The sequence below is a fragment of the Monodon monoceros genome, unplaced genomic scaffold (assembly GCF_005190385.1).
Source record: "Monodon monoceros isolate NGI ecotype Baffin Bay Population unplaced genomic scaffold, NGI_Narwhal_1 Super_Scaffold_5, whole genome shotgun sequence".
Taxonomy (NCBI): Eukaryota; Metazoa; Chordata; class Mammalia; order Artiodactyla; family Monodontidae; genus Monodon; species Monodon monoceros.
In genome coordinates this window covers 26713407-26733814 of record NW_021703782.1, presented here as the reverse complement: position 1 = coordinate 26733814, position 20408 = coordinate 26713407, and the positions used below count along the sequence as shown (strand labels likewise).

The 20408-nt window shown below is 43.5% G+C and overlaps 1 protein-coding gene across 7 annotated transcripts in view; it reads right to left on the bottom strand.

Annotated features, from left to right (window-relative positions):
- Nucleotides 1-324: 324 nt before the first annotated feature.
- The window catches only part of HSD17B3 (hydroxysteroid 17-beta dehydrogenase 3), a 45094-nt gene continuing 25010 nt past the window's right edge, over nucleotides 325-20408 (bottom strand). For 3 of the 7 annotated variants that reach the window (XM_029201630.1, XM_029201631.1, XM_029201628.1), the window contains 10 exons: nucleotides 19325-19400; nucleotides 16706-16813; nucleotides 15623-15690; nucleotides 14145-14180; nucleotides 11217-11251; nucleotides 10058-10139; nucleotides 9364-9429; nucleotides 6051-6200; nucleotides 5408-5623; nucleotides 325-2456 (listed from right to left, as the gene is read on the bottom strand). In XM_029201630.1, the coding sequence (XP_029057463.1) occupies nucleotides 2307-2456; nucleotides 5408-5623; nucleotides 6051-6200; nucleotides 9364-9429; nucleotides 10058-10139; nucleotides 11217-11251; nucleotides 14145-14180; nucleotides 15623-15690; nucleotides 16706-16813; nucleotides 19325-19400 (987 nt within the window). In that variant the 3' untranslated portion in view covers nucleotides 325-2306. The remainder of the gene's footprint in view (nucleotides 2457-5407; nucleotides 5624-6050; nucleotides 6201-9363; nucleotides 9430-10057; nucleotides 10140-11216; nucleotides 11252-14144; nucleotides 14181-15622; nucleotides 15691-16705; nucleotides 16814-19324; nucleotides 19401-20408) is intronic. The other 4 variants (XM_029201632.1, XM_029201629.1, XM_029201633.1 and 1 more) reach the window with 4 other exon arrangements.

Here is a 20408-nt window from a genome sequence, read left to right as displayed (position 1 = left end):
GCCACCTCATTAACTTAAACTCAAGTGCAGTTGAAAGGGGCTCATTATGAATAACAACTGACACATTTGTTGCTCTTATCGCTTAGGAAATTCCAAAGAATGGGAATGAAAATGAAATATATATTTCTCATTCTAAACCACAGTATCGCAATTTCCCTCTGCCTCTCTATAGAGCGGCCACCGCCTGGCAGCATCTCTCAGCCAAAGGTTGCAGTTCCTCTGAGGCAGTGCTTCTTACACAGTTCCCTTTCTCTCTCTCTCTCTCTCTCTCTCTCTCTCTCTCTCTCTCTCTCTCTCTCTCTCTCTCCTAGTATTTGGTCCTTTCCCAGCCCCTTCAGGCCTTGGGGTAGTAAAAGCGCCCCTCTATCACTAGCTCTGATGACTTACCTACACCCTTCCCACACATTTGCAAGTAATCCCTCAGACTGCTCAAACATGCCTTTCGTTTCCTCTTGGGATACTGACTGGTAAGGAGTTTTTGATTCTTCATGGTAAAATGGAAATTCCACCCATCCAGGCTGCTTCAGAGATCGAGCAAAATAATCAATGTGACAGACTATGTCAGGTCCAGGCTCAGTTACGTCCAGTCACAAAAAACAAAAACAAAACAGAAGCACACTGAGTATTTCAAACAGAGGGAATTTAAGAGAGGGAATTGGTAACACCAAAGTTGAAAGGCTGAAAGAGCAAAAAGAGGATACTAAGTAACCCAGATATCAGTAACTGCAGGGCTGGTGGAACAAAAAGGAGGAGGTGGTGCTTCTGGGAACTGGATGCTTAGAGGGGGACCCCTGCATGGTAATGCTCAGATACCTAAAGAGGGCTTTGTGGGGCTGGTGCTCAGATCCTTACAGGCTGCCTCTTGATTGGTGCTGAGTCTGGCTAAAGCTGTTCTCTCTGCAGAGTGATGGCAACAGAAGCACAAACACGAAGAAATTTCCCTAGCCCCTTCTACCTCCTTTTACTCTCCCAAATTTGCCTCCCCTAGGCAGAATCCAACCCAAAGCCAGCTGGTGTGAGTGTCTTAGGACTCGAGTTTGAAGCTTCCCCAGACCATCACCATAGATCAGAGCATAAAAGGTGGAGCTTAGGACTGAAAGACACCAGGTTAATAATCAGCACATAAAAGCATCCTGTATTATAGTTGTTACTGTTACCCATAACTGAGAAAATGTAAGTAGATATCCATACTTTAAAATGGACAAATTTTCCCAGTCTTTTCCTCAGAGAAGGTCTAATAAGAGCTATGACCTTATAGTCCACTTTCTAAGCTTACCAAGGTTTTAAATGTTCTATCCTCTGCTTTCCTCCAGAACATAAAAATGTCCCATCAATTCCAACCAAATATCCCAGAATCCTTTGAAAACTAGAGCAGCAGTGCATAATCTTTGCTCACACCATAAGTGCAAATGACCTTCTCAGAAAAGATAAGTGCCACCAAGCACTGGCAGTGCCTAGAACATGATGATGTCTTGGGGAAGCACTCTTGACCAATGCCAGACAATGCAGGGTCACCAGCTGGCATGATCCTCCCCCAACTCCCTCAAGAGTTGAAGGATAGTAGTTCCCTAACACACCACCTCATATGCATTAACAGTTAAAGCCCTCAGTCCAGCAACCCAAGGGCTGGAGGCCTGTAAAAACTCATTTCTACAGATACCAGCTCCTGTATTAGAGCAATGTTTTTTTAAACTACTTTTAGCAACATATTTTCTGTTTTTATTTTTATAAACACAGTCTTCCATAGAACCCCAAATAAAATTGAAATAGAAAAATCTGGTGCTGCATTAGCTGAAATGAGGGGTCCCCAGAAACTGTCCTGATGTAGCTGTTGCCCCCACCCCTTCTCCTAGACAGTTTCCTGGGTCTCTGAGGAAGCCAGTTTGAGAACCAGTGAGTGCCCTAGGACTACAGCAGTCTTGATAAAGTTTAGTAATTTCAGACATTCTTTAATATAGCTATAAAAGTAGATTACTAGGTATAATTGTTCCCAATATTCAAAGAATCAGAGGCTTTCTTCTCACCACATTATATTATAATCCCATACAGAAAATTTTCCAGTTTTACCTATAGACACCCTCACCTTCTCTAACTATTAAAACCCCATTGCACAACACATGTTTTTACATCACAGCTCTCCCAAAGATCTCCAGACTTGAGTAAAATTGCAAAACAAAGTTGAATTTTAAGTACTGGATCTGTGACATGGGCCCTTCAGCTTCAGGGAGGTGACAGGTACTGGTCTGTTCCTGGGTCCTCTGTAGCCAGTGCAGAACTTGGTGAAGAAAGCAATGCTGGGTGGCACATCAGCCCACCAGGACTATGTGATGTTGGCATTCTGCTTGAGGTAGTCCATGTAGCGAGTCAGAAGCATCTTCTGAAACACACTGCTGTAGAAGGCCCATGACGGGATCAGGCTCAGAACGCTTGCCTTTAATAGACAAAAACATAAGTGTCTGGGAGAAAAGAAGAGCAAGGAAGTTGCAAGAAAACATCTCAATTTATATTCATCATCTTTAAAAATGTATATCTGATGACTGAAGTTAAGTCCCAAATCTTTTAAGTAGTTGTTAAGATAAATATAGTTAACACTGTTGTATGTTATATATGAAAGTTGTTAAGAGAGTAAATCCTACGAGGTCTTATCAAACGAAAAAAATTTTTTTATTTCCTTAATTTTGTATCCATATGAGATGATGAATGTTCACTGAACTTACTGTGGTAATCATTTCATGTAAGTCAAATCATTTTGATGTACACCTTAAACTTATAGAATGCTGTATGTCAATTATATCTCCATAAAACTGGAAGAAAAAAATTCTTTTAAAGAGTTAATGAATGGAAATGAGTCATAGCAAGGTGTAAATTATTATCATGGAGTATTTGCTTTGAAAAGGGGGGGAAGCCTCAAGTTGAGGCACAAATGCCTAATGCTTTTCAGGCAAGAGGCACAGGCCTTGGAAGATTCTTGCCCTCAAATTACTCTGTGTCCAGGCCCCCAGAAGTAATCATTTTGTCCACAGTGTGATCCGGTTAATCCAACATTCCTCAATTTACCTACAAAACAACAGAAGTTCAACTAGAGGAAAACTTGAGCCTTGTAGGCAGCTTGAACCTTCAGATTTTTGCAGTCCTCTGAGGTATCCCAAAGCAGGAGACTAAAGGTGGTTCCTGGGAACCAGAGGAGAGCTCTTCTTCCACTGTCCAAGTCTATGGATCAATGCAACATCTTCTTCAAGAACTTCATTTTTCTCCCAGACAGAGCTTTTTTTATTTCGCAGCAAAATCAAGCCCTTCCATTAGCTTTGTGTTGAACCAAATGTTTTGGCTTACTGAAGTCAGCCATAAATAAAATAAACTGAAATCCCAGGTCCCCAGAAAATGTTCTAAAAGGCCCCCTCTCCCATCCCCATCTTTATCTACCTTCTTCCAACCTGGAGACGCCATGTAGAAGGAAACAGAAAAGGTTTGGCATCAGGCAAAAATGGACTTAAACCCTTGCATCACTTTTACCAGCCAGGTGGTCTTGGGCCATCTGATCCATCTGAGCTTCATCTGATCTGATCCAGTTCTGAGCTTTGGTTTCCTCAATGTACAAGGGGAGCCAAATGTCCTGTCTCACAAGATGTTTAGGAGAATTAAATGAGGTAACTATGAAGCCCCAAGTTCCACACGGATTCTTAGGTAGAGGCTCCAGTCCCACCTCAACTGCTGCCCCCAAACTCCTTGAGGGTAGAGAGCATCCTGTCTTTGCCTCACCTCTTTGAAATGGAAGACTTGCTTGTTTACTGGTTGATTCCACTTGATTACCCATAACTTTAGATTCAATGATCTTTCTAAACCCTGGCAAATTCAAAATTGGTTTTAATGATTGATGTGTTTTCCTTTGTTTTCTCTTTTGCTTCACCAGGCACAAAGACTTTTTCCTACTGTTTTTGGCATCTGTTTACCAGTAGAGATTAGAATTTGTTACATAAGAAATCAAAGAGAAAAGTAAAAAAAAAAAAAAAAAAATTCAACTTTTGACATCTAGAATTGGATTACAGTATGTATGTAGCAAGTCAATTGTCTTGCAAGCCATGCTATTGTCTCCAGAAAACATTTTCTAAATGCTAATGGATTCCATTTAAAACATCAATATCCTGGAGAACTAAAAGTACAGAGTTCCGCTAAGAGGAGAAGAGGACGTCTTATCCACTGGAACTACCTAAATCCCTCTGAGATGAACAGGATGTGACCCTGGGAAAGCATACAAAAAGCCTGTACTTTTTCTGCCCTGGAGATGGTGGGAGGTACAAGAGAGAAAGAGGAAGACGTGGCCAGATGTGCGTCCTCTGATATGTGTGTCCTCTGAGCTTATGCTGGAGGGCCGGGGGCCTGGGGTGAAGGATAGGAAAGTGTGATAAATAAGGAATGGTAGCAAAGGAGCGTTTACTGCCTCCACTCTTCTGGAGTGCAGCCACAGAATATTATCTCAGCGCGGCGAGGTAAGTGCTGAGACTTGCTTTTCCAGCATCCCTCAGGTTCAAATTGGTGCTGATACAGAGGAGAGAGCCAGAGGGCCCCTGTGAACCAAAGCTGCAGATGGACAGCTGGCCTCTGGCTGGATGAGGGAGGTAGCAGAGATTCAGGCATGTTCAGCCATCAGCAGCTGGGGAATGCATTGGCCTAGCCAAAAGGACAGAAGGAGTTATCCCCACACCCCCCACAGACATAAACCAGCAAGGTGAGCAACCCTCAGATAGATTAGGGACACCAGCCACACACACTTAAGGACCAGCAGGAATTCATAGGGACTCTTTCCCCAGTGTCATTTTAGTGAGAGAGGCCAGAAGAAGGGACACTCAGGCAAGACCGAACATTTTTCTCTAAATAATGGACAGCCTATTTCCTAAATGGACAGTTTAGATTATCAGATCAAACTAAGTTTAAACTCATCAGACATTCCACTAATTTGTTTTCGTGCCATGCAGCAAGTAGTGGTCTGAAGAAAAACCAGATCAGCAATAGGCAAAGTAAAGATCTTATATTCTTTCTGCTTGTCCACTTTGCACTGTGTTCAAATGGTGATCCTGCACATTGTTGAGATTCTACAGTAAAAGTAGCAAGTAATCAGCTAAGACAATTCCGTATCTCTTGCCGGAGTCTCAGTACTGAGTCCCAGGAGACAGCTGAATGCTTTGGGAGGATTTAGTGCACTGACCCATGAATCTCTCTAGCATCAGAGAGAGAAAGAAAGAAATAAAGAGGCCTAATTCCCATGGTAGAAAAACATATGAGGCAGAGGAGAAAGTTGACATATGAAGGGAAAGTAAAGATCTGTCTAAAATTCTTCGGTGATGATGGAAACAGAACTACCCTGACACTGTTTCTTTGTTTTCAGTATTAGTGTGAAACTCAAGTCTACCTTTGTTTCATGTTTGTGTTTTTTCCTAAAAGCAGCCCAGGGATGATAAGAACTCCTCGTGCCATATGCTTCAGACTTTATTTCCATGTTTGATGAAGTCCGTGGTGTACAGGAACCAGCTTGTACTTTCTCACGAGAGCCAATTGTGAGCTCTCCTCCTGAATTCACGTGCGGTGACAACACACTGGTAACTTGAGTCATGCAAATCAGCAAACGCTACAAATCAAGGTGTTTTGTTTTATTTTCGGTTTTTTCCTGGATAGTTAAACATTTACTGGCACAGTGGGCCAAGGACATCGACAGCCCCTACAGGGAAGCACCCTGTGTTTTGGCCTGACCTTCACAAAGCTCTGGGAGCCGCCTTACTTTCTGAGGGCAGAGGTGAGGCGGCCAAGGGTGAGATTTGCCAACTTCAGAGTTATCTATAGGCTGGGCACCCAGCGCTTCAGCTTCTCCTTCCCCTTGCTAGATACACCTTTTCACAGGCTGGATTACCCTCAGCAGTACACCTCTGGCATCACTATCCTTGCGTGACAGAGAACGGCTGAAAGCTCCAACAGCAAGGAAGAGCTGGCTAAGCCCTGCTAGGGCCCCCTGCTTGTCTGTCCTCCCTTGCTTCAAGAAAGGAGAAGTTATCAATTACCAAGATTTCATGGGCGAGGCAGCCACAGGTTTCGTCTCCAATCGTGACATAATTCAGTGATTCTTTAACAAACTCATCAGCAGTCTTGGTTATCATGTTGGTATTTAGATACTTTGTCATCGGGGTTGAAACAGCATACGGGGTGAGCACCTACAATGGGAAATAAAGACCGTAACACAGGAGCAATCTGCCCAGCCCTGAGAAACTAATACCCATTTTACCATCCCTTCATGTTCCAACTCTGTTCTCCCCCTAAAAAGTCTCAGGATACTATATGATAATAGAACAGTTAAAGGTATAGAACGAGCACAGAGCTGGGAATCAGAAAGGTCAGTTTCTGGCTTAACGTGGCACCTAACTCAAGATGAGGCCTTAGCCACACAACACCAAGTGGTTCAAATGCACACAGGGTGAATGAGGAGCTCTGTCTTACAGCACGGTTCCCCAACTTAGAAAGTGAAAATGCAGGACACCCAGTTATATTTGAAGACAAACAATGGAAAAATATTTCAGTTTAATTATATCCCAAGTATCGCATGGGACACACTTATTCTCAAAAGATTATTTGTTATCTGAAATTCAAATTTAACTGGATGTCCTGTGTTTTATCTGGCAACCCTATCACAGAAATTTATTTCTAACACATATAACCAAATTGGAGCACTTTCAAGTATTTTAGATTCCCACTTTCACACTTCGGTTAGGAGCCAGGAGTGGCACATACCTCATAATCTTTCCTGTCATGGTAAGACAAATAAACAACAGCACACTGTACCCTGAAAACCCAATACCATGTTTCCACTGGTGGTCTCACCACCTTGTGGCCTGGCATGAGGTTTCATAATGGGGTTTCTTACTTTATTCCCAGACACAGAGACCTTGGCATCTTTAGGGAAAAAAAAAAAATCCATGCTTGTTTTCTTTTTCTTCACATCACCTTTGAAATTTTTGTCACATCACATTTTTTTTCCTCATCATACTTGAAATTACATTGTTTCATAATTTAATCCAATGTATGTCAGTCAATTCAATTGGTTCTCATGGAAATGAATGCAGTTATTAATTTGCATAACACTTTTCTTCCAAAGAGCTCAAAGTGTATTCTTAGAAAAATATAAGAAGCTTGTATTTTCAAACCCAGTTTTCAGATAAGGAAATAATAAAAAGTGATTCCATTCTTACAGTGAGTTTTGGTTGACAAAACACCTTTATGTATAAAACAAGGGCCCAATAAATATTTGGTTAAATTTGCATACTTATTTATTCATTAGATCTTCACAGTAACCCAGAGAAGCAGCTATTATAAACCCCTTTTTACAGATGGGGAAACAAACTCGCAGAGTTTAAGCAGGCTGTCCAAAACACTCAGATGATGGCAGCACTGGGATCTGAAAATCAAACCCAAAAGTACAGTACATACTTCCTCAGGAATTTTACAAATATTTATTGAGCACCAATTACATGCGTGTTTGGAGAGACTAGTTGGTTTTCAGAATGTCACAGCGTCTCTTCCAGGACTTGGAGCAGCTCTGAGGCTTCTGCATGAGGCAAGGGGCTCCCTCCCCTTTCCTCACCTCCTCCCACACCTTCTGCCCCACAGAACCCACTAACTTAGCAGCTACAGCATCTCTGGCCCACAATTATCAAGATCGAGATGATGCTAAGACTTGATACTCAACACTAATACTTAGTGTTGTTCACCAAATATTTCTAGTTCTTCTTTCTTCCAGACACATGACAGAATTGCACTTCCTGGGTCCCTATGGTTGGGTGGGACCATGTGACCAGATCTGACCAATGAGTATGAGCAAAAGTGACATGTGGCCTTTTTTTGGGGGCTCCGTTAGGTCTTTGTTGCTGTGCACAGGCTTTCTCTAGTTGCAGCGAACGGGGGCTACTCTTCATTGCAGTGCACGGGCTTCTCATTGCGGTGGCTTCCCTTTGTTGTGGAGCACGGGCTCTAGGTGCGTGGGCTTCAGTAGTTGCAGCATGCAGACTTCAGTAGTTGTGGCTCGCAGGCTCTAAAGTGCAGGCTCAGTAGTTATCAGAGCCCTTAATTATCAAAGCAAGTCTCTTGAACTCCTACCACTTTTTCTTTGACATATCAACTGACAATATCCAAGATGGCGGCTGCTCCATCAGCCCAGGTCCCTGCATCACTACAGTGAGCTAATCCCCTCTGACAGTTCACAGTGAATGTGTAGCATGAATGAGAAATAAATCTTTGTGGTTTTAAGCCAATGAGATTTTAGGCATTATTTTTTACGGCAGAAAACTTAGCATATATAAGGTAGAGCTGTTGCAAAAGGAATCCGTCCTCAGCTGGAAGTTGGAGAATGGATAGAAGGGAAGAATCTCTTTTAGGTGAGACTTTAGTTCAGCAGGGCAGAGAATGGGACTGTAGTCTAGTGACAAGTCTGTTACAATCACTCACTACAACTGGGAAGATGATGCTATTTACAAAGCTTCTAGTATTAACTCATATCTGCCTGTTGAATAAGCTTCATCCCATAGCTGGTTAATTTATACTGAGATACTCTCACCTGGGTATTTTAATTGAAAATCAGTATGTGCAGCAGTAATTTTAAAAATATAACTGAGTGTGCCTTTTTCATTCCTAATAGTATGTCATCGAACTTCTTCCCAGTTAACCAAAAACTTCTGTAAACTGTTTATTCCAGGTTCCAGAAACCACTTAATTGTGTTGCTGAAGGAAGCACGTCATATTGCTCAGCCTACAGACAGCAGTGACAACCCAGCTTTGTTTACAGTCAGGACAAGGTCAACTCCATGACCGCTCCGTCATTGTAGGGGAAATGAAGAGCAGAGCACCTCTTCCTCAAGTGCTCAAGAACCAGGGTGTGGCGATCTCTATGTTCCATCACAGATGAACAGCCCCCAAGCGAAGCACCCTCTCCCCTCTTCCAACATTAACCAAGTGCCCAGTTTTCTTTTGTTCCTTCTCCACAATTCCTCCCACATGAGCCTGTCTCCTCTATCTAGGTCGGAGAGTAAAGGATGCTTAGACAAGAACCTATTTCTGTCCTGATGCAGCATTGGGTAGCAAGTGTTTCTGAGCACTCACTCATCCCACCCCATTTCCTTCTCCAGCACCCAGGGCATGGTGAGGGCAGCAGCAGGCAGAACCACGGTGGCTCCACTGCCACCTCTATGGTCATAGGAATTCACATGGTGTCATCCAGACCCCCTCTCCTGGTCACACATGCACAGCCTGTCCTGCAGGAAGCAGTGGCCCAGGCTCCATGGGGATCCAGAGTTCCCATTCCCAAGGACTCAGAACTGTTGACCTCACCTGGATAATGATTCCTTTCCCTTTATATTCTGCTTGCAGTGCCTTGGAAAATGTGCACACAAAAGCCTGGAGCAAGAAGGAGAAACACCTAAGGACTTGATTCTCTGTCAGAGCCAATTCACTCAGATTTCAAAGGACACCACAGGGAGCTTATCTTCTTCACCTTAAAATGCAGCAGTTCGTCTTGATGGGAGTTAGAACTTCATTTCTCGGTCTGGGAAGAGCTCCCGCAATGAGAAGGAACATAAGTTTTGTAATAAGTACATACCTAGGGCCACTGCATATAGATACCCTACCCGGGGGAAGCTCTGCCTTGTCTAGAGCACCCACAGTTCCAAAGATTTATGGCTAGGGCAAGAGGACACCTAATGAGGCCTCTGGGATGGAGGGAAACTACAATGTTACTTGCTGGCCAGAGGAGCGCAGGGCTCCCAGGCAAGGAAGTGAGTGGGAGCCGGAATTCCATGGGGGCTGCGCTTGCCCGGCTGTGCTGCTGCGAGTCTTCATCAGCCCAGGGGCAGCATCTTTTTCTAATTTGCACCCAGATACTGGCTGACTCGCTCCTCCCTGTACCTAGAAGAGTATCTCTAGGCAAATCAGTCCATCGCCTTGCCAGATGATCCAAAGGAAAATGCTAAATGGGAAAAACAAAAGGAAGAAGGAGAAGGAGGCTTGGACTACATCTGTCACTCACCTTGGAAGCCGAATATGTAGAGTACAGAGGCCAGGGAAAGAGGGCCGCCCCGGAAGATATGTTCAAGATGAGACCTTTCCGCCTAAAGGGCAAGAAACAAAGTTTCAATTGCTTTGCTGCCTGATTATACCTTGAGAAGGAAGAAAATAAAGGGGCTCATGTGAACGCTGGGAAACTTCCATCCTCTCTAGGTTTCCGTGTGTGCTAAGTGTTCTGCTTCCAAGAACCGTGAGTGGAACTTCACCTCAGTCATGAACTACACCACACCATGATGCCACTCGGCAGTCGGTTGACTTCAAGAGCTTGTGACTGGAAACAGGGGCTCTGCTACAGCAAAGATCCACCACCAAAATGCAGAGAACCAACTCAGCTCAGACAAGACTCAAGGCGGAAGTGATCCTTCTCTCTCAAATGTGACCACATGAGCTCAAGGTCCCTTCTGACTCATAAAGATGACCCACAACAGGACAGATGTCATATGCAGAATCCTGTCTTGGGTGGAATTTGACAGTCTACCATCTGCTCACACAGGCACTCCTACACAAGTCTCTGGGGTTCTTACTTACCCTTTTGAAATTCAATATCCTTAATCCTTCCCAACTAGATGGATTCAAACCAGAAAAATCAAGAAACGGCAAATTGGAATACAAGGCCAAGCCCCTTCTTTCTCTAGGTAAGATAAAACTATTGACCATTTGCTTTTAGTGAATACCACCTGAGAAAAACCAGCTCCCAAATGGGCATTGTAATAGGGTGATTTAAAACATGGAATAAATAGAGACACTGATGGGGTGGTGATTTTTACCCCAAAACTGGAGTATTCATTCTGACAAGAGCTGAAATGCATAATAACAAAGAGATGGTCTTGGTCTCAGGCCAACTTCTGAAGTTTCTTTTATACTCACTGTGAGTTAATTTTTTGAACACAATGTCTGCTGAAACTGCTGTTCTCTTCCTCCCTCCAGTTTATGCTACATTTGACCTGCAAATATGCTTGTCTGCTTGCAAAGCTGGCCTGGTCCAACCATAATCTCCACGTCCTTTCATCATAGTTTTATCATTTGTTAAAGCAGCAGCAGACGAACCCTATCCTCCCGGTCCTTAAGTCAGCTGATTGCCAGGCCAGGCAGACCATGGCTTTTCCAAGGAAAGACCGTACCTTGATTCCATGTGTTCCAGAATCAGCTGCGTCATCTATAAGAGAAGGGCAAAGTTAAGCCCTGACAAAGGAACTATGTAGCAATATGCCGTGGGGACTTAGGAAGTAGGTGCTGGAGGAAACTGGAGAAACAGGTTCATCTTCTCAGATGGCCTTGAAAATCTGCTGACACTCATTGGAGGTAATTCTGACAACACTAGAGTCTGGCTGGAACCCATAAAAGGCAACTTAGAAAAATGGCAAACAGTTCAGAGGCCTCTGGTTTCTTCTTCATAAAACTGAAATCTTCCTGGAAAATGAAGAGAGTGAAAAACTATGGAAATTGGCTTATGTCTGTGGGACCAACACTGAGGCTCCGCAGATACCCTTCATTCTGGGAGAGAGGCAAAAGTAGTTTGGCCATTACAAAACTCACACAGGAGTTAGAATTAGGGGACTGTCAGGAAACCTAACAAGTGTCCATGAGTGTCTCACATACAAGGTATGAGATGGAGAAGGACATCTCTTCAATTCAACAGCAGCCTCATTGGCGGCCTGCAGGTGGCCTGTGAAGTAGCTCCCTAGACACAACATGTCTGCTGGTCTGTTGGAATTACAACAGCATTGAAAAATCCCTTCCCCACCCCAACCTACTGTCCCTGGAAGAAGTCTTCCCTGCCAGTTCTGGAGCTTAACTATTTCATTAAGAAAGCTTTTCATGTCATAATTTTAAGGCACCCATTTTAAGAATTAAGAAAGAGGCAAACCCATGGACTAAAATGTTCTTGAAAGTACAATTGAGTGGAATCAGGCCCTGTCTTGGGAGCAGGTTTGAGACAGAGAGCGTCCAAACAGATGGGGAGAGGCAGAGAAATAGAGGACACTGGGGACCAGAAGACAAGTTTGCCTAATTTTTCATGCTGTCTGGGGCCCTGCATTTCCTAGGAAGGCCCCTAAGCTCATCCCTGGGAGCCTCCAGATAATGTTTTCACTGCTCTGGAGAAGAGGCAGGGGTGGGAGTGGTGAGGGCTTCCTAGACTGGACTGCCTTCTGAAACCCTGGATTTTGAGGGAGGTGAGAGAAGCATGAGGAGTAGATCATGTCAACACCCTTTCCTTGCTTCTCCCAACTTCATTAAGGATATAGTCGCAGCATTGTTGAACAGCATTTCTCAGTCTCCCAAAAGCCTGACTGGGTGAATGATCCCAATTAGAGATACAACACTGGACTTTGTGGGTCCCTGTCTCAAAGGTTCCAGTATTTAGTCTCTTATCCCACGTTCCCTTTGCCCTCAAACTCATTCTCCCATCTCTGCGCTTGATAGAGAACTCTAGTGTTTCCAGATGGTTCCTTTGGAATAATTAAATGATACTAGTCATGCTTCCAACCAGCGTGGCCAATTTGGGCATTGCATACTTAGAAGCTAAACTTCAATTTGTTTTCTTTGTTACTTAAGGAAGTTAGTGTCTACCAAGATATAAAATAATTTTTTTGAAAATCAAAGCATTTCTCTGCTAAAAGAGTCAGAGGGTTGTCAAATACGTTTGGGAAACCCTGTGATCAAATGAACCAAGACTGAAAGATCAACGCCTCCATTAATGTGAAAGATTTTAGTGGTAAGGCTGAAGACAACAGTGGAACATATAAAACCTTCAATTACATCAGCTGGGGATTTTAAAAAGCCACTGATTGCTCAGCACGAAAAGAATGTATGTACCAATAAAAACTGAGCAGGAAACTATAAAATACCAGTATACTTACAAAAACAAAAAACAAAGAAAACAACCAATGGTGAAAATAATTTTTGTCAGCCCAACTCTAGCCACATGAAAAACATTTTTCTTTTTGGTCTGTTCAGCATCCATCCCCTCTTTTTATGTTGATAGGAACCTATTTTCCTCTGGGAAGCCAGTTCTCCCCGCCAGTCCATGCTGTGAAGACGAGATAGCCCCCCGCTGCTCCCCAATAAGGGTCCCAGTTCCATGAAATCAGTCATACCTGAGTCATTGCTGAAGTTCCATTGGACCATCCAGAGTGATTATGAGGGCTGCCAGGCACAGCTGTGAACTTTGTGCACCGAGCAAGGTGCCCAGCTGTGGGGGTGAGTGTGCGCTGAAAGCCCAGGGTTCACTCACAAGCCATTTGGAGGGCTCTCATCATTCAGAGGGAAGGGAAATATTGTGTTCACACAAAAGCATCATCTACTCACCAAGCATGGGGCTATGTCCACTCTTAAGCAGCCCCTTTCTCCAAATTGTCTGCACAGACAACTTGTCTCCCTTTTTCTTATTCACACAAAGACACAGCATAGGATAGCTTTGTGGTGCTCATGCCTATAAATGCGTATGCAGTTAATTCTAATAAAAGGACCTGAGCGCTGAATGGCACCTGACACATCAATTAGTTCAATACTCTTTCAATAGCAGATGAAGGATCTGAAGTTCAAAGGGGCTAAATAGCAGGCCCAATGCTGTCCAGTAACTGACCTGGAATCAGAATACATACGAACTTGAACTTCACTTCAACAAATAGTTTTTGAACAACAAGAGTCTATAAAATCCAAACCACACCCTCTGTCCTTTTTCCACACTGAGTGAGCTTTCTTCTATTTACAAAGACTCAAATCACAAGAAGATACTATTTTTTTTTTAAGTTGCTTTGGAATCCTGAATAAGTTTCATCACCATCAGGCCTAATATGTTCCGACATAGGACAAAACTGAATGCGGAAAAAGGATTCACATGCTAGGAAGAGTGAATCCACTGTATTTTCTTGATGAAAACAGACAAGACAATTAAAAGGCTACTACATGGTCTCTCATTTCAATTTTAAAGTACAGTTCAATTTTAAAGAATTCTGCATCTACAGGGAAGGGGCCAATTCTCCTGAGTTGCCAAATCCAACAGCAACTACATTTTAATGCACTGAGCACATACATTGATCACATACCTTCACTACCGAGGTGATGTTACAGTGGATGAGGCTCTGTAATAAATAATCACAATCATGAATCAGCCAGATCATTTGAGAAATTCTCTTGAAAAGTATTCAGTGCTAAACAACCATGAAGCGGGCAAAAGTGTGTGTCTGAGTGGTTGCCTCAGCCTGCAAATTAGGCTCCTAGTTGATATTCAGAATGCACTAGAACAGGGAAACATCTGACATCCACACTATGATTCTATAAGAATGTGATCTTGACTAGAAGTCAATTAAGAGTTTCCGGGCTTCCCTGGTGGCGCAGTGGTTGAGAGTCCGCCTGCCGATGCAGGGGACACGGGTTCGTGCCCCGGTCCGGGAGCATCCCTCATGCCGCGGAGCGGCTGGGCCAGTGAGCCATGGCCGCTGAGCCTGCTGTCCGGAGCCTGTGCTCCGCAACAGGGGAGGCCACAACAGTGAGAGGCCCGCGTACCGCAAAAAAAAAAAAAAAAAAAAAAAGACAAGAGTTTCCTTGAAAATTTCGGCAGGAATACGGAAACAGTTTTTCAAAGGGAGATGGTTAATTTCCAGCTGAAGGAAAGGAGGTTAGTATATGTGATCTAGAAGACAATAGCATAGACATTAGAGAGGTGAATGGTTGTATAACACAAGGTATACAGGTTCCGGGCTACAGAGGGCAGTTAAAGAAACTGCTAGAATCACCCAAGACAGACAGAGAGGAAAAGAGGGTCAGACACATAGACAAGTACAAATGCAGACGTAAATAAAGAGAAGCAAGAACGGAACCTGCTTAATGGAGAGACACCAACTTGTGCCAGAAACCGGGACCATGGAGTTAGACGTGTGGCCGGTGAGGATGTTCAGCAGGGTCCAAGGAATCCGGCATTATTTCAACCTTAGGAATACTTGCGGGATCGGGGAATAGAAGCATGCTAGCCTGTTCAGAATTGTTATAACCCACTACTTCAAAGGTCAGGGCCTGAGGAAGTGTCGAAATATAGTGTCTTCGAAGACTGTTAAATGCGTAGTAAATTTGCTCATGGCCAGCAAGGGCAGTCATGGCTCCGAGTCAAGCTGGCTGAACTGACAACAACCCCAACCACAGAGTCTGTGCGAGGGGCTTCTATCACACTGAAAGTGGAACGAATCTTATTACCTGGGAAGACAAAGAAAGCCATGAATACAAAGTTATGAATTTGTTAGGCAGAATTACCCCCTTAGAAAGCAAAGTGCAGATCCCCGAAAGACTGGCACAGGTAAATTTTGGTGTGTGGAGAAGAGGGAAGTTGTCCTTATCCTAGAGATAGTCATGAACAGCAGTACCCTTGACTGTGTATCAAGTACTCAGGCGAAAAGAAAGGGAGACCTCCAGTCATCCACCTGGAATACAGAATACAATCCCATTACCCGCTCCCGGCCCTGGTGATTACCCAGCCAGGGTGCTCAGGACCACGTGAGAGGAAAACATCCACGGAAGAGTATAGGCCTACCTGGATGTCATCCGGCATGTTAAGGAAATGACGCGGGAGAAGGTTTGGAAGCATGCCGACATTGTTGACTGACCAAAAGAGGCAAAACAAAAAGATGTCAGAAAAGCCCATGGCAAATGTCTATTGAAAGCCTTAAAAACTGTCATATTCAACCCAGGAATTCTTGGGAAGTTTTCCAAGGAAACATGTACAAAAGATTTATATACAAGGTTGTTCGTTGCAACATCATTTGGTAACAGTGAGGAAATCGGAGAGAAAGAAATTGTGGTCCTATAATACAATGCACATAAAATGAATCATGGTGGTGGGATGCAATGGAGTCATTCAAAACTATGACTGCTCAGGGTTTTAAAAGCCTGGGAGAACATTAGTGATGTATGATTTTTTGTAATGTTGCAAAACAGTACATACATTTAATCCTGGTTTTGAAAATATGTGTGTATGTATCTGGAAGGATATATACCAAGATGCTATCTCAGGCTGTCAGGATTTCAAGAAATTCATAGCTCTTTTACATGCTCATCTGTTCTTTCCAATTTTCCTGCAACATGTTTTACACTTTTATCAGTAAAAATGTAATTATTCTAGAAATCAAAATCTTCTTTCTACGTACAATACAAACACTGTACTGTGATGTGGTTACAAAACAGATTGTCTATAAATTATCTCAGAAAAAAATTGTATCTCATTTCCCAAAAGAGAAAGTCAGTCCTCAGATAACCACACTGACTCACTATTTCATGGGTCAATTGCAGCGATGTTTGTTTGCTAAACTAATTCCTTTAGGCCAGAGTTTCCCTCTTCCTGCCAAATGTCAATATCAGTTCAGTGAAAGAAAAATATTTTAATACTAGGAAATATGGTTGGGAAGATGGAAATATGTACATTTGCTACATTCCAAAGTCATATACAAACTTGTTAATCCAGTAACTCCTCTTGAAGAACTGAACTTTAATATTTGGTTTAATGCTACAGCTTATCGTCATGGGTTAAGTTTAAGCTACTATTGAATAATCAATTATCACTAAGATAATTGTTTCACTGATTTATTACAACAAGCTTTGCATTTTATAATTTACTTACCTAAAATTCCAATTTCTAAGTCTTTAAGTTTTTCTTTAATATACTCATAGATGTCATCTTTGGTAAAATCTGCTTGTATAATCTTCACACTACTTCCTATCGTCCACTCTGCATTAGAGACAACAATTATTTTTTTAATGAACAGGAGTCCAAATCCCCCTCTTGCCCATGTTCTCCCAATGCTCCTGTACTACCTGAACAGACACTTAAGAGCACAAGCCTGTCACCTTAATTAGAAACAAGAAATAGCCTCGGATAAATGCTGGGATGTGTTAAAAGATTTGTGAATGATGGTTTCTGTGTGATTCTAAGAGTCACTACAGTGACAAGTAAAGACATTATAACAGATTTAATGCAGTGATTCTCAAAGCAAGGTCCACAGACCACAGCATCAGCATCACTGAGAACTTGTTAGAAGCACAAAATCTCAGGATCCACCCCAGACCTACTGAACCGGGAAACCCTGGGAGTTGGCCCGGTGATCTGTTTTCACATGTGCTAGGGGTGACTGTGGTGCATGTTCAGGTTTCAGACCCCTGGACTAAGGGCTGTAAGAGCAAAGTGCAATGCCTCTGCTCAGTGAGTGTCAGGTCCTCGTCACATACACTCAGAAATCCTTTGTATTTGTCCAATGTTTTAGCATTTATAAAACATTTACATGGGGACTTCCCTGATGGTCCAGTGGTTGAGAATCCACCTTCCAATGCAGGGCACGTGGGTTCAATCCCTGGTCGGGGAACTAGGATCCCACATGCTGCGGGGCAACTAAGCCCACGCTCCACAACTATTGAGCCTGTGCGCTCTGGAGCCCACGCCACAACTAGAGAGAAGCCCGTATGCCTCAACGAAGATCCCACATGCCACAACTAAGACCCAAAGCAGCCAAATAAATAAATAAATATTAAAAAAAAAACATTTACATGCACTATATATATATGTATATATATATATATATTTTTTTTTTTTTTTTCCGGTACACGGGCCCCTCACTGTTGTGGCCTCTCCCGTTGCGGAGCACAGGCTCCGGACGCGCAAGCTCAGCGGCCATGGCTCACGGGCCCAGCCGCTCCGCGGCATGTGGGATCTTCCCGGACCGGGTCACGAACCCGTGTCCCCTGCATCAGCAGGCAGACTCTCAACCACTGCGCCACCAGGGAAGCCCGCACAATATATTTTTTAATCCTCTCAACAACCTTGTAAAGTAGGTATTTTCTCCATTTTTCAGAGGAGAAAATTAAGGCTCAGAGAAGCTTACTAGCTTGACCAAGGGCACCCAAACTCTGCTCCCTCCAAGTTCAATCCTCTTTCCACTGTTTTATGTGAACTTGCCTTGTGCAGGAGCTCTTTCTTAGATATAAAAGCAACGGGCATATCTCACCAGATGCTGCCTGCTTAGCTCTGGAATTAGACCCAATATTTCTGGGGCAAGTGATCTTAAGGCAAAGTTTGGGGGCAGTTCAAAGACACTACTTGTTTTTCAAAAGGACGATAAAAAGTACACTTTAGCACTGTAAGGGAAACACTGAAGAATGTCCTAGTCCTGGGTCAAAGTTATTTCTGATATCCAGACAGAAAACAAAAGCAGAATTCACTGGTTCAAGGGCACTGAGCCTCCTCGTTGTGACTGCTCAACCCCACACCTCCCACAGCCTTCTCTTAGCCCAAATTCTCTCCAGAGAAATAAGGCTCTCCCCCAGACAGCCTGCTATGGTCTTCATGAGTCTTCATAGTTGAAGACTCATTCCTTTGAGTTAAGGAATTTATCAATTACTAAATTAGTAATTATTATTAAAATGCAAATGCCCAGAAAGGGATATGATGATCATTATTAACTAAGAACATGTCAGAGTGGATCATAATAATAAAGCTTTATAATATAAATGCTGTCTCTTGGGGTTGTATAGTGTACAACTTTCAAAACCATATGTGGCAGCCCTGGATCAAATCTTTTTTTTTTTAATCTAACAACTAGCAGTAAGCATTGTCCCTCACCCTACTGCAAGGAGCACAGCATAGACATAGGGAAGTGAAGTCCCAAACACAGATGCTGCTTTTTTGTGTGTGCGTGTGTGTGGTACGCGGGCCTCTCACTGTTGTGGTCTCTCCCGTTGCGGAGCACAGGCTCCAGACGCACAGGCTCAGCAGCCATGGCTCACGGGCCCAGCAGCTCCACGGCATGTGGGATCTTCCCGGACCGGGGCACGAACCCGTGTCCCCTGCATCGGCAGGCGGACTTTCAACCACTGCGCCACCAGGGAAGCTGAGCTCCTGCTTTTGGTGGGAGTAGCAGAAGCAATCAGACAGCTGAGGCCTCTGGATGAGGGAGTCTGATTCTAGATATGGAGACGTAGACCAAAGAAGAGAGTAGACCTATTCGTGGGGTGAGTCTGCCCCTGCTTCATGCAGCCTGAAGAACCCCTGGTGAACTAAACTGAAGTGAACTAAAGCCACTTATATCCTGCACTTAACTTTGTAAACTGGGGTCCCCTAAGGAGGCTGGTACCCCAGCCTCCAGAGAGCAGACGTAGGGATGCTGACAGATATCTCTATGGGCAGGACAGGAGCAGAATTGGCTGGTGGGCTCCACAAACATCTCCCTTATTTCTTGGGGTCACTCACCAATCTCTGTAGCAATGGCTTGTAGTTTTTCCGGTGTCCGGCTGATAAGCACGACATTGAGTCCCTGTCTTGCTAACTGAGGGTAGAGATGGGAAAACCAAAAAGGAGATGATAAGCAGACAGGGGAGGCTTGTTACATTAAAGGTGAGTTGGGGCATCACTCAGTTGGTCACAGGGTGATGTGCTTGCTTCTCCTGAGTTTAAATATGCAGAATATGACAAAGGTTTCTGGGTTATGAGTAAAACAGCCACACTGGGCCAGGCTAAATGTGACATAACAGTAGTTTATTTGCACGTGTTTATTATGTGCCAGGAACTATGTGCTTTTTTGCACAGATCCACAATCTGAATGCCCTCCTATCTAAACCACCTATGATCAGATGTGTGGTGGAATTCAGAATTTGGAGGATTTTATACTATAATTTATGTAACAGGGTCTAGAGTAGCATCCCATAATAAAAAACAATATTTCTGCAGCGACCTTGTGAGCTGCCTCCTATTCACAAGAACGTTCTTCCTGTGGTTCTCTTCACTTGGGCACAGTCATGGACCTGAGCCCTTTCTTTCTGTTTTCTGGCTCCCAACAGGACAGAAAATGGAATAGGAAACTGGAGGGTAAACGGATGCTTCCCTGAGATCAGAAGGAACTCTCTTCAGATTGGACACTGCTTCGACGCATGGGAGCTGAGCGACAGTGCAGAAGTGGTGTGCTTGAACATAGCATAGGAGACAGGTAAACGCAATGTGCTGAGTTATCATGGACAGGCCCAGACTCCTCACACCTAAAAATGCTACAGGTGACAAAAGATAGAGCTTTGCCTGAAGACAAATGGGAAAACCAATGTTCATTTAAACAGAGACACGTAAAATAGATAGCTAGTGGGAATCAGCCACATAGCACAGGGAGATCAGCTCGGTGCTTTTTGACCACCTAGAGGGGTGGGATAGGGAGGGTGGGAGGGAGGGAGATGCAAGAGGGAAGAGTTATGGGAACATATGTATATGTATCACTGATTCACTTTGTTATAAAGCAGAAATTAACACACCATTGTAAAGCAATTATACTCCAATAAAGATGTTAAAA